A 13,761-nucleotide genomic window follows, 5' to 3' on the forward strand; every position below is an offset into this window, starting at 1 on the left:
CCCTTGTATTATTCTATTCTTTTTGTTAAATATTTGGAACTCAAATGCTGTATTAGTATTCACCTTTAAAAATTTAGTAGTCTAAATTTTGTCATTATTGTGACCGTCCTTCAAAATAACAAAAATACTTTGGTAGTATGGCCATTTTCATTATGTTGAATAGCTGTACTACCAAAATGGCTATACAGATTCAATGCAATGCCAATTGCAATTCCAACACTATATTTCACAGAACTAGAAAAAATAATCCAAAATTCCTTTAGGAACCAGAGGAGACTTAGAGTAGCAAAAGCTATCCTAGGCAACAGAGACATGGTAGCAGGTATAACAATTCCCAAATTGAAACTATACTACAAAGCCACTGTGAAAAAAACAGCATGGCACTTGCAAAGAATCAGACCTGAGGATCAGACACCAAAACAACTCCAGATGTACTCAGCTATGTCATCTTTGACAAAAGACCTGACCATCCCCACTGGAGGCAAGATAATCTCTTTAATAAATGGTGTTGGAAAAACTGGATCTCAATTTGCCAAAGATTAAAACTGGACCCTTATCTTTTACAATGCACTCAATTAAAATCCAAGTGGATTAACAATCTAATTATTAAAACAGAAACACTAAACTTGCTGGAAGATAAGTTAGGCAGAACTCTTGAAGACACTGGCATAGGGAAATATTTTATGAATAAATCCTCAGTAGCAAGGGAACTAGCAGAAAGAATCAACAACTGGGATCTCATCTGATTAAAAAGTTTCTGCACTGCAAAATAAATCATCAACAGAACTAAGAGACAACCTACAATGTGGGAAAATATTTTTACCAGCTGCTCTTCAGACAAAGGAATATTATCTAAAATATATAACGAACTCAAAACAATCAGCCCCCACCAAATATAAAGACTGGATTCAAAATGGGGCATCTGAAATGAACAGACAATTCTCAAACAAAGAAGTAAAAGCGGCAAGTAAATATATGGAAAAAATGTTCCACATTACTGGTCATTGGAGAGATGCAGAGGAAAACAACACTGAGATTCCACCTCACCCCACAAAGAATGGCTGCTATCAGGAAAGCAAACAATAACAAATGTTGGTGGGGTTATGGGGAGAAAGGAACCCTTCTCCACCACTGTGGAAATCAATATGCAGATACCTCAAAGAGCTGGGATTAGAGGTTCCATTGGACCCAGCCACCCCTTTGCTGGGTATCATTCTAAAAGAATTAAAAGTATCATATCAAAGAGATATATGTGCACCTATGTTTATAGTGGCACAGTTTGTAATAGCTAAAACTTGGAAACAGCTCATTTGTCTATCAGTTGGAGACTGGATAAAGAAGATGTGGTTTTTCTATAAAATCGAATATTATTCAGCCACAAAGAATGAGAAATTAGATTCATTCATAGGAAAATGGATACACATTTAGAATATGCTCCTACATGAAATAAATAAGTCATGCATGTGTAAATACCAAATAGTTTCTCTGGTGTGAATAAACTATAACAGTACATAAGATCCTAATGTTATAATGGACAGTGTGAAATAGGAAGAAAGCGGCTAAAGGTGTAGGGAAAGTAGGAAGGATAGGGGAAAACTAAAGAGGGGAAAATATGAGAAAATGAAAAAATGGAAAGGAAGTGTTTGTAAAGGGGGAGGGAAGGTGGGGTGAAGGGAATGTAGGGATAAGGGTAAAAAATGAGAACTAAGACCTGTCATGTAAAGGTACAAGATCCCTATGATGAATGTAACTGTATTGTATACCTAAAATGTACCAATAAACTCAATGAGGAAAAAAATAGAAAAATAAATTTAAAAAAATACTTGTGAATATTCTAATTCAAGAACTACCTTCCAAATTATACGGTATTTAAATTTAGTATTCTGCACTAAAATGGCTGTTTTACCATGCAAATTAAATAATATTTCTTGCAATCAATGCCTCTTTCATTGTATTGAAAGCCTAACTATTGTTTTCATTAGTCCTTGAACTTAAGACTTTCCATTTGGATATATTTTCACTCTTTTTAAAATTCTACTAATTTTTAGAAGTTTAAAAAAAAGTTCTGTTAAGGTTAATTCATTTATATTCTCTAAAAATGTGTAATTTGCACTTATTCTGAATAAGTAATTTTCTTAATTTCATAAGTTTAGGCTAATGGTATTCTTCTAGAACCATAAATATTTTTTCTTTTCTTAATCACTGATTTCTTTTCTCTAGTTAGAATGTTTAATGTTAGTCTAACTTTCATTCTTTGGCAGCTTAACCGTCTCAACTCTCTGGAAGACTGTAAATTTGACTATGAAATTCTGCAGTTTCACTATGATCTTGCTAAGCCTGGATTTATAATTATTTATTCAATGTGTTATGAAATCAATTCCTGCTTAATACAAAGTTTTCCTTCAATATATTCCACACAATCTTCCACCTCCACTTTCTTTTAAAAATGTTTGTTTGATACCCAAAAGAGCTTTATAAAACTAACATACCCAACTTACTGAATTATACCCCCATTAAATAATCAGGACCATCTATACCATAAACTTATTTACAATCTTCAGAAATTTTCTCCTGTACTCGCATTATTATTTTTATTATTTTGTGATAGAGCATTTAAGAACTATTCTGTTTGCTTTATAAATCTCTAAGCATTGTCTATCACATAAGACTGGAAATTTTTACCAATTTACTCATAGATACCTTCCTGTTTATCCCTACCTCGGCCCTTGGAAATCTCTGTGTTTCTATGATAATATAACATTCATCACTATGTTATGGTTTAGATCTGTAATGTACTCCCCAAACTCTCATATGCCCAGAGGTGAGACTTTTGGAAGGTAATTGGATGATGGGGGTGCTACGTCTATCAGGGGATTCACCCATCAATGAGCTAGCTCAGCAGCTGAGGATGGTGTTAAGAGGTGGTGCCTGGTTAGAGGTGGGTCTCTCTCTGGAAAGGCGGATCCCTTCCCCAGCTCTTCTTTACTCTCTCTGCTTCTTGGCTACCATGGGCCATTGGGCTCTACAAGATCCTTTTACTATGGAGCCGGCCAACCATATCACTGGGAATGTGAGCCAAAATATACCTCCCCCCTTTAAATTGCCGATGCCTTGTACTGGGCCCCGTAACTCAAAGGTGACTGAGGAATTATGCAAATGATATCATATAGCATTTTTCCTTCTATGTCTGCTGTGTTTTATAATGTCCTCCAGGCTTCCATGTTAAAAATGGTGGGATTTCATCCATTTTTAAGACTAAATAAAATATTGCATCATATGTATCCACTATTTTTTCTTTGAGCAACCGATGCACAAGTCTCCATATCTTGATAATGGTGAAGATGATGCAGTGAACAACGGAATGTAGATAATTTCTTCCAAATGATGGTTTAATTTCATGCGATGTATACCAGAAAGTAGAACCAGATCATACAGTGCTTTCAACTTTAATTTTTTGAGGAACATCCAATACTGTTTTCCACAGTGGCTGTAACAATTTACATTCTCATTTCCTCTATATCCTCACCAACATTTTTTATAAGAAAAATTTTATATAAAACTCATCCTAACAGGTGTGAGAAACTCTGACCATGTCTTTGATTTGCATTTCTCTGACGGTTAGTGATGTTGATCAGTTTTTCATATATCTCTTTGGAAAAATATCTGTTCACTTCAGTGACTTTTTTTCTCATTGAGTTTATTTGTACATTTTATATATACAGTACAGATACATTCATCATTGAGATCTTGTACCTTTACATGACAGGTTTTGGTTCTCATTTTTTCCCCTTACCCCTGTCCTCCCTTCACCCCCTCCTCCCTTCCCTATTTACTAAAATTTTGTTTCCATTATTTTGTTTTCTCATATTTTTTTTATTTTCCCTTATTTCCTTTCCCCTACCCTTCCCACTTTCCCTACATCTTTAGCCCCTTTCTTCCCATTTCACAATGTCAGTTATCTCATTAAGATCTTATGCACAATTACAGTTTATTAACGCCAGAGAAATTATTCTGTATTTACACATGTGTGACTTATATATTAAACTTAAAAATATATCCTTAATATGCATCCATTTTCATATGAATGACTCTAATTTCTCATTCTTTATGGCTGAGTAGTATTCCCTTTCATAGAAAAACCACATCTTCTTTATCCAGTCTCCAACTGATGGGCAATTGGGCTGTTTCCAAGTTTTAGCTATTACAAACTGTGCCACTCAATGACTAAATTTTTGCACTGAATCTTATTTGTTATTGAGTTACAGATATCTCCATTTTTTTCATTTCCTTCAGAAATTCCAATTTTACATATGATAGATGTTGATTTTTGCATTCCCACTCCATTCCAGGGCCATTTTATTCAGTTTCAGACTTCTTTGCCATTATATTTCACACTTTTTGCAAATTTTCTCTGAACTCTATTTTTAAAACTGTCTGGTATACATTATGGGTATGTATTGGGGCATTTTTATTTTAGTTTTTATTTTTCCAATTTTCTTCAGCTTTGTACAATATTGTATTCCTTATTCACATTTTCAGTAAAAATTATTTCCTTAGTATCTCGCCTTACCACTATGAGCTTTTTCAATGACCTACTCTGGATTCTGCAGAACATACTTCTTTTCCTACTTGTAACTGGCCCACATTTACTCTGTAGAGCATACTTTTTTTCCTACTTTTAATAAATAGAAATCCTTGCTACCTTGTATCATACAAGTTTCTATTCTAATATTTGCAATTGTATGAGAGGGATCTGAATTACAGCTATGTTGTATATGCTGATTTAACTTCATGGCAGCTTTTCATGGTGTGTGTGTGTGCGTGTGTGTTGAGCTAAAAAGTTACTGTGTTTATTTGTTTTGTTTGTTTGTTTGTTTTTGGTACTGAGGATTGAACTCAGGTCCTTGTGCTTGCAAGGCAGGCCACGGAACCGCTGAGTTAAATCCCCGGCCCCTTAAGTTTATTTTGTTTGTTTGTTTGTTTGTTTTAAGTTACTCTGTTTAATCTGTGAAGTTAAAAAGGGCATTTTCTTTGTAAAGGATTTGTATTTGATTTGGATTACTGCTAGGTTACTAGTTACCTAGAACGACTTTCTAGAACTTTTTTTTTTGTACTGGGAATCAAACTCAGGGCCTCACACTTGTCAGGCAGATGCTGCATTGCAGAGCTGCATTCCAGGTCCCCACAGAACTACTTTTACTGAATATTTTGTTGATGTGCTACTTAGCCCTCAGAGGTAGTACACACTCAAGAGATCCTCTCACAAAATAGTCCTACAACTACGAGTGTTCAGGTAAGAAACTTACATAACTACTTTTCAATCAGTGAGAGTACACAGCTATTTTTTGTGTTGGAACCCTGTCCAGACAGACAGAATTTCCCCTATCATTTTTACTAATTTTCTGAATTCCTAAATTTCCTGTCATTTTACCAATGCTAATATCCCATCTTTATGCAGGACCTTAGTTAAGCTCCTCCATTTTCTTGAGGCTGGAGCTTATATTTCTTTTTACCAAATGTCTTAATGTATCTAAAAATCTGAGTTCTTAATATTTACACTATAGAAAAGTAAAAGGTTTAGCACTCTCATAATTATATTGCTTGTATGACTTTGTTTTAATCGCTTTTTATTGGCTGGCCTTCAAATTTATACACCTTTGCAAGAATGGATATAAAGTATGTCTGCTGGACATTTTCCAGCATCTCGGTGCTTTGCACAGGGCATGTTAGGACAGAGTCTGTCTTACATTTGGCAAATGAAAGTAAACCCTACCTAAACATTTGTGAGGTAAGCTCATTGAGTCTTAATCATGAGAATGATTTGGAAATTAAGTTTGATATTGTTTGTAAGTAGTTAACAGCAAAAAGACTGACATAATACTGCATTCAGTAGAAATTATTATTGTTAGATTAATTGCTAAAATGAACAAATTACAAAGTACATTGTCTAATTAGACAGTAGGACTTCTGATAAAATTAAATTAAATGACTCATATTTTCACTTATTTTCCTAGATTACTTTATGATGTTCCTCAATCAATATTTGTCCATTGTGGTCCATGTATGCTAAGCCGATGTGGCACTGAGGAAACAACTCAAAATCATAATTTCCCAGAATAATTAAATACCTATCCTAAAGGATACTATTGAAGCAGAAGCAACCATTTTAGACTTTGTCTTTTCTCTTTTACTCTGCTTGCTATTTAAGGTCAAGTGAATCAACTTATTGTTTGTTGAATAATGGCAAGAAAAATAGTACATACATGTTTAGTAAAATGCCAGGGTTTTATACAATACCTTGGTTGCAACTATGGATGCAAAATCTGCTGATGTAGAGGATGGACTATATTCATTCCTTCATCAGAAGCTTTAATTTTTAATAAAATCCAAGAATCATAGAAATTGGAAGTAGTTTCCCTACAACTTTAGCCCCTTTCTTCCTGTTTCACATTGTCTATTATATCATTAGGATCTTATGTACTGGTATATTTTTTCACAACAGAGAAACTATTCAGTATTTAAACATGTGTGACTTATTTATTTCACTTAGGAGTATATCCTCAATATGTATCCATTTTCCTATGAATCAATCTAATTTCTCATTCTTTATGGCTGAGTAATATTCCATTTTATAGAACAACCATATCTTATTTATCCAGTTTCCAAATGATGGGCAAATGAGCTGTTTCCAAGATTTAGCTATTACAAACTGTGCCACTATAAACATAGGTGCAAATATATCTCTGTGATATGATTCTTCTAATTCTTTTGGAAAGATACCCAGCAGAGGGATGGCTGTGTCAAATGGAACCTCTAGTCCCAGCTCTTTGAGGTATCTCCATATTGATTTCCATAGTGGTTGCACTAGTCTGCACTACCACCAATAATAGAGAAAGGTTCCTTTCTCCCCACAACCCCATCAACATTTGTTATTGTGTAATTTCTTGATAGCAGCCTTTCTTTTTGGGGAAAGTTGGAAGGGTAGGGGAAAACTAATCAGGGAAAAGAAAAAATATGAGAAAATGAAAAAATGGAAATTAAGTTTTTGTAAAAGGGGAGGGGAGGAAGGGGTGAAGGGAGGGCAGGGACAAGGGGAAAAATGAGAACCAAGACCTGTCATGTAAAGGTACAACATCCCAATAATGAATGTAACTGTACTATATCCCTAAAATGTACCAATAAACTCAATGAGGAAAAAAATTTAAAAAAATATATTGGAAGTACTATGGTGAAATGATCATAAATCTGGGCTTTAATTATAGACTTGGGTCTAAATGCTTGATAGCCTCTTCTTAGCATTGTGGCTTTTGATACCGATTTATTTTTTATAAAATGGAGATATAAACAAATTCATATAATAAAGCTAATTGAGACCTTAATAAAAATATGTGTATCTGACATTTGTGGTTGGTACTGGGCCCTTCACACCATTATTTTATCATTACTCTTGTGCATTTTGTTGTACTACTAAAAGATCTTCTGCAGCTTGGCTACTCTGTTGGAGAACAGAGCTATTATAATAGTCATAAAATTAGGTGATTTGGTACAGTTTTTGGAGAAGCTTTCTGATTTGCTAACTATCCTTGAAATCATTACTGTGAATGAAAAATATAGTGCTTTATGATTATGAAGAGTGAAAGATGCCTTTTAAAGTGATGGAAGTAATTTATTACTTATCTGAATGCAAACGCACATTGAAATTGCGAATTGAATCTAGCATAACTCTTTTAAATATTCATAGGCAATAAAAACTCTGGCTGTTTGATTGACTTAACAGGCAATTGAAGTTACCTTAGCTCTGCATAATTGCAGCTCTAAGAAACATTAGGTAGATAATAAAAAAAAAAGCCCACAAACTTCTGACATAAACATTTGAGAAGAAAATCACATTCACATGAGAAGGCACTTTGTTTACAAGTAGAAAAACAATTTTTCTCTAGCCAAGTAAATAATGGATTAAAAAATTTGTAATTGTTGTCTATAATGTATTAAGAAAAAATAAACATTTGGAATTACACACACAAAAAAACGAAAACTCTGTTAATAAAATCTTTTTTTTCCTTGTCTACTCAAAGTATCTCAAGGCTCAATCTACATCATGTGAAAATACCATATTTTGCAAGTAGACAGTCAGTGGGAATGTCCAAAAGATTGTTTTAGTTAGCAAATTATCAGGTGTTTACCACATAAGTAGTTTGTAACCAGAGAAACAGGAAAGTCATTTTCTATCCATCATTGTAACTCAACACCATACATAAAGTCCCATCAGCTTACTAAATACTGTCAGAGCAATGTGAGAAAAATATCAACCCTAACATGATGTGATTTTTATCAAAGCTCTAAAGCACTTAAAGTTATTTTCATTGTCAAATAACTCATAGTTCATTATTGCCTCAATATTTGAATCATCATAGCTAATACTAGATTTACTTAACTGTTATTATAATCTTCTTCCTTGATCACTGAAGAAGTGGAGAATTCCTTCCAATTTTAAGACTTAGAGAAGGTTAAAATCTTTTTCTCACCTGACCTGTGCATTTTATTTTCCTTTTAAACTTTTTATTCTTCAAAAAATTTATCTTTAATTTAGCTGTTTTAGTGTACACTTTAACCTTTAACACTTTCATAATGTTATTCTGCTCCTCAATCAAAATATCATACTTGATACTGTTACCAATAGATTTAATTAATGGAAGTATATACATTTTACTATATCCCATACTGGAAAATATGTATTCATTCATCTATCCTGATCCGTAGTGGGATATATATCCACATACGTGTATATACACATATTTCACAGAGGGTAGTAGTGAAGCATATAATCCAATCGAAATAAAAACTTTGATCTCTTCTTGAATGTATACTACATTCCTGGTATTATAGTAAATAAACACTTTCACTGTAGTATTTTATATTTTTCCTCAAAAGGACCCTACAAAACAGATCTGTTAATCGTTGATTAGGGTATAGAAGCCTTGAAATAGTATCCCGGATGTGAGGCAGGGGAAGTGAGCGTGCAGAGTCAATTTGACTGTTCTTAGAATCCACCTAAAAGGATGGGTGGAGCACACTTCTCAGTGTGCCTGGGTGGGTCACAGGAGGCTTGACCGTGAGTACTCTGCAGGATCCTTGGCTCCTTCTTCTCTGGCACCGTTCCCTAAGTCAAATCTCAGTAGCCCACTGCAGGCTTGTTCTTGGTGGGGTCAACCAAACAAGCAAACTTCTTTGGATCTCATGAGGCCTAGATCACACTTTCCAAAGAGGTTTTCAGTTCAGCCCTGGGACATTTTTCAAATTTCTCTTTTAAAGATTAATTCCCAGTAAATAAGTACTATGAAATCTTCCCTTCTGAGTGAAAGTAATTTCACTATAATGTTTTACCTGACAGCAATATTCAGCTCTAAAAAAGTATATTCCTATTCCATATCAAAGTCCAATTCTGCCAGGTGTGGTGATGCATGCCGATAATCTCAACATTCCAGAGGCTGAGGCGGAAGGTTTGATGCAATTTCGAGGCCAGTCTGCGCTACATGAGTTCAAGATCAGCCTGAATTACATAGGGGGACTGTGTCTCAACAGAAAATAAAACAAACAACTACACACACACACACACACACACACATATATAATTAACTGTCAATTTAGTTGCCACCTAGAAATGTCTTATTTGACTCACAATCAGTGCAACAACAGTAAAAGGCCAGAGGACTGTTTGGAATCTCCTTTGTGGCCAGCTCTTTATATCAATATAGGAAAAAAATATGGATAAACTACTCACCTTACACCAGAGGTGGCAAATCTATGGTATGCGTGCCACAGCTGGCTGTTTACTATTGAAAGCCCTAAAACGTTCGCCATCAGTGCAAAGTATTCAGATTTAAAACCTGACGCTTTCACTAGCGTACTGGCACAGATCTGCCTGCAAAGACCCACAGTACTTCTCTTCCAGAAAGGAAGGACAGGAGGTTCTCCTACTTTAGATTTTCCTCCCAATTTATAAGCATTATAAAACTTCTTTTCTATTTAAATATGAAATGGTTTCCCATCTGCCTCCCTAGAGCCCACCTATGTAGTCTCTTTTGTTTTCCCTTCGTACCTTATAATGGAATTATCAGTTATGTCCTACACACATTAGGAAAAGAGTCAGTTTATGCTTCAATAATGTCTACAAATTGTGAAAGAGTTTTCCTACTTATTACCTAAACAGTATCTTATATGTAATAGACACACTTAGTAAAGGATATGAAATCAGACATTATTATGAAATAGCTTTTTATTTTTGATAAGTAATCTATTATTGATTGAGGAGAGTATGCAAAACATTATTTGACTAAGAGAAATGGTATTTTAGTTTAAGTTTTATTATATTTATATGTAAATTCTGAAAAAATAAATTTTCTCCATTATACATATGTAATAAAGTTTCTGTTACCTCAGGCAAATAAATGATATCCAGGGTATGAATGGAATTGCATGTATTTTTAACAGATTAAGTTGAACACAGCAAAAGTTAGCAGAAAATGAGAAGGGGAAGAGGAAGAGAGAGATGGCTACCATATCTACTGGTTATTCTTGAGTAAGGAAATCAAATCTGTGTTCAGATAAGCTCTGACTCTGAATACGAGATTATTTATTACTTTGTAGATCTGAGTATGGTACTTGTTCTTGGTTTGCCTCAGTTTCCTGTTCAAAATCTCACTTTTCATTGTTGTATTATGATAAATTATACACACGTGTGCAAAGAATTCAGCCAGTGTCTACAACTGCTCTCAATCCTGGAAACTGAACTAACTTGAAACTATTCTTCCTTTTATCTGAGAGGCCTTTATCTGTTCTACATTTATGCAAAGAAAGATTTTTCACTTATCTTCATACCTCTTCGTGTAGTTCCCTCCAACGAGAATTAAATGTTTCAAGTTCCTCATTGATCAGCTCATCCATGACTCCACCATCTGTTAGGGTCTGTGCCAAAATGCGAATCTGATTCGGGTTATCCTCTGAATGCTGCATCAAATTTTCAAGAGACTGAAACACATTTGCAACAATTAATGTTTCTTTCCTTTTTCTAAATACATTAAATTAAGCACAAATATACAAATCTTCTGCTTTACATATAATTAACCTATAAGCTGTTTAAATAAAATTTAACTGGAATAATAAAACACGAAGCAGCACTGTTATTTAAAAATATGATATTGATCTATGAATCTTCATGAGCTGGTGATAGCATTGTAGAATGAGCATTTAAAAATGGTTCACAGCCACCTTCTCAGCGGTGGTGTCTTTTACTCTAAAACCTGAAGGGTTAAAATACTGAATTTCTCAACTTATCTTAGAGCTAGTCCTATAAATTCTGAAAATATACATAAGTAGAAATTCATAAGCAGAGTTCTTCCTAAATGAAAAAAAAAATGGAATGTTCTCCCAAGAAAAAAATTCCTTTGCTCTCCCCATATTTTTTCATTAAATTTATTGGTGCTTTTCAGGTATACAATATAATTACATTCATAATTGGGATCTTGTACCTTTACCTGATATATCTTGATTGTTATTTTTTCCCCATACCCCTCCCCTTCCTTCACCCCCTCCACCCTTCCCTATTTACAAAGACTTTGTTTCCATTTTTTCCTTTTCTTATATTTTATACATATAGCCTGGAGGTAAAACAACTATCTTTGGACCATGAGGCAATAAAAATGAATCAGAGTTCTTCATGCTCAGGAACAGAGAGGAGAAAGAAAACCTGGGTGCTTCATATGATGATTAAAATGTTACCATCTCAGGGTACCTTTCTTCCACTCTAGTTTTTGTAAAGAAAGCAAATTTTTGACCTTAAACCAATGTGAGATCTATCATTTGCAGCCCAACATTCCCTACCTGGAATGATATTCCAGACTGACAAAGTTGCCTGCCTATATTATCCATGGAAAAAGAATCTCTGTATCAGGTTTAGATTTGTGAGAAATCGAGTGACTGAATATCATCTTACTTGACTACAAACTTGTCTAAAATAAGGAGGAGCAATTAAGTTCTAATTGAGTGATTCAATACCGTGCTGTTTTATTCATTTTTTTTAAAAAATGGAAATGTTCTAATACATACTTGTAAATTTTCTTATATATCTATTATTTTCAAAATCTGATTACCCTCAATATATTTTCCTATTGAATTCTGAGTAAATGATAATATAGACTACCTAATTTTGTATAAAAATGTGAATATCACTTTTCAAATAGCCACCAAATTTTAGTATAAAATGTTATTATTAATTTTCTTTTACAATTCACACATTGCATTACTCCCAACAAAACTTGACTTGACAAACTTTCAATAACATGTATTTTTCCTTACATCCTAATGAATTACATAGGCTACAATTTTTTTTAAATGTGAACTAAATCCAAAATTAAGAAACCAATTATAGAAACACTAAGTAGGAAAGAAATTTAAAATCATATAGATTTTCTATCCTTTCTATCTTGCCATTTGCTATTCAAAAATATCTTCCTAGATAATCAGCAGCACAACTTCTAAACAACCAGTACACATTAAATAATAAAGAGAACAATAAGCAGAAATAGTAAGCGTTTTCCTTTTCCCTTTTTGAAATACACTGCTTTAGTGTCTTCAGTTTCTACCTTCCTCATTATTCCTTTCAGAAAATGCCCTAGATTTTCAGTATATCACAAAAAATATTGTTTCAAGAATTTCACCTTGTAATCCATGTACAATATGATCATTTCATAGAATAACAGTACCATCACAGCCTCTGTTCTGACCACAATACTCTTATTAGGGTACTATAATTTCTGTTTCAGTTTTTCTGGAAGATGCACCCCATTATTAATCCAAAAGTAATATTCAATCAATGTATATCTCCGAATAGGACAGGGACAAAATTGCAGTCCACTTAAAATCTCCCTCATTGTTCTTAATGTCTCTTAAGCTTACTATTTCTCGAGAAAATAAGAAATATGGATAAAATGATCTGTTGTGATGTCTGGGATTCAAATTCTATGCTATCTAAAGAAACATTTTCCACTTTCTTCCTATTTTGAATAATTTACTCTTATTTTGAATATTTGCAAAAGAGTTACATTTTTCATGCAGCTCTGTATACACTACACATGCTGAGTACGTCTCCATTAGGAGCCTAAAGTGCAACAAAATGCATAGAACATAAACGCTTAATTAATAAACATCAGAAGCTACATAACTCAGATATTATACATGCAAACTCTTCTAAAGCTTACTTATTAAAATCTCAAAAATAATATTTGATAATGTACTAAAATTTTATAAGCACTTTAAATATATGCAGCTTTAAACATACACATATATGTGTGTATATATAAGTATATATATATAGTAATTACCATAAATATATACTATAAAAAATATATAATTTCCAAGATCAAACCATGTTCATTTAGTACCTCAAAATATTTTATACAGTATAAAATCATTTAGTAAGGACATTTAAATAAATTTCAAATGCATTCCAATTTAGTAAATCTAGCTTTTAAACTATAAATAATATTTACTATTGTCATGTTGTTTTACTCTGTCTTTAGAGAGTTAGGCAGGCAAAATGACTACATAGAACTCAGAGCTAAAAAAAAAAAAAAAAAAGAGGCAAGTATCATCCCCTATAAGAGGTATTAACACTCTCTTTAAAACTTGAGACCTGAAAGGAGCTGAAAAGGAACAAAAACAATTTTCAAAGTGCCGGTGTTGGGTGATTCAGAGTAACTACAC

At 33.4% G+C, this 13,761-nt stretch overlaps 1 protein-coding gene across 6 annotated transcripts in view; it reads right to left on the reverse strand.

Moving 5' to 3' along the window:
• Positions 1-13,761, reverse strand: part of Dmd (dystrophin) — a 2,130,457-nt gene that overhangs the window by 1,276,288 nt on the left and 840,408 nt on the right. For all 6 annotated transcript variants that reach the window (XM_033760401.1, XM_033760400.1, XM_033760399.1 and 3 more), the window contains exon 29: positions 10,879-11,028. In XM_033760401.1, coding sequence (XP_033616292.1) covers positions 10,879-11,028 — 150 coding nt within the window. The remainder of the gene's footprint in view (positions 1-10,878; positions 11,029-13,761) is intronic.

The sequence above is a fragment of the Fukomys damarensis genome, unplaced genomic scaffold (genome assembly GCF_012274545.1).
Source record: "Fukomys damarensis isolate Sample0158 unplaced genomic scaffold, DMR_v1.0_HiC HiC_scaffold_39, whole genome shotgun sequence".
NCBI lineage: Eukaryota > Metazoa > Chordata > Mammalia > Rodentia > Bathyergidae > Fukomys > Fukomys damarensis.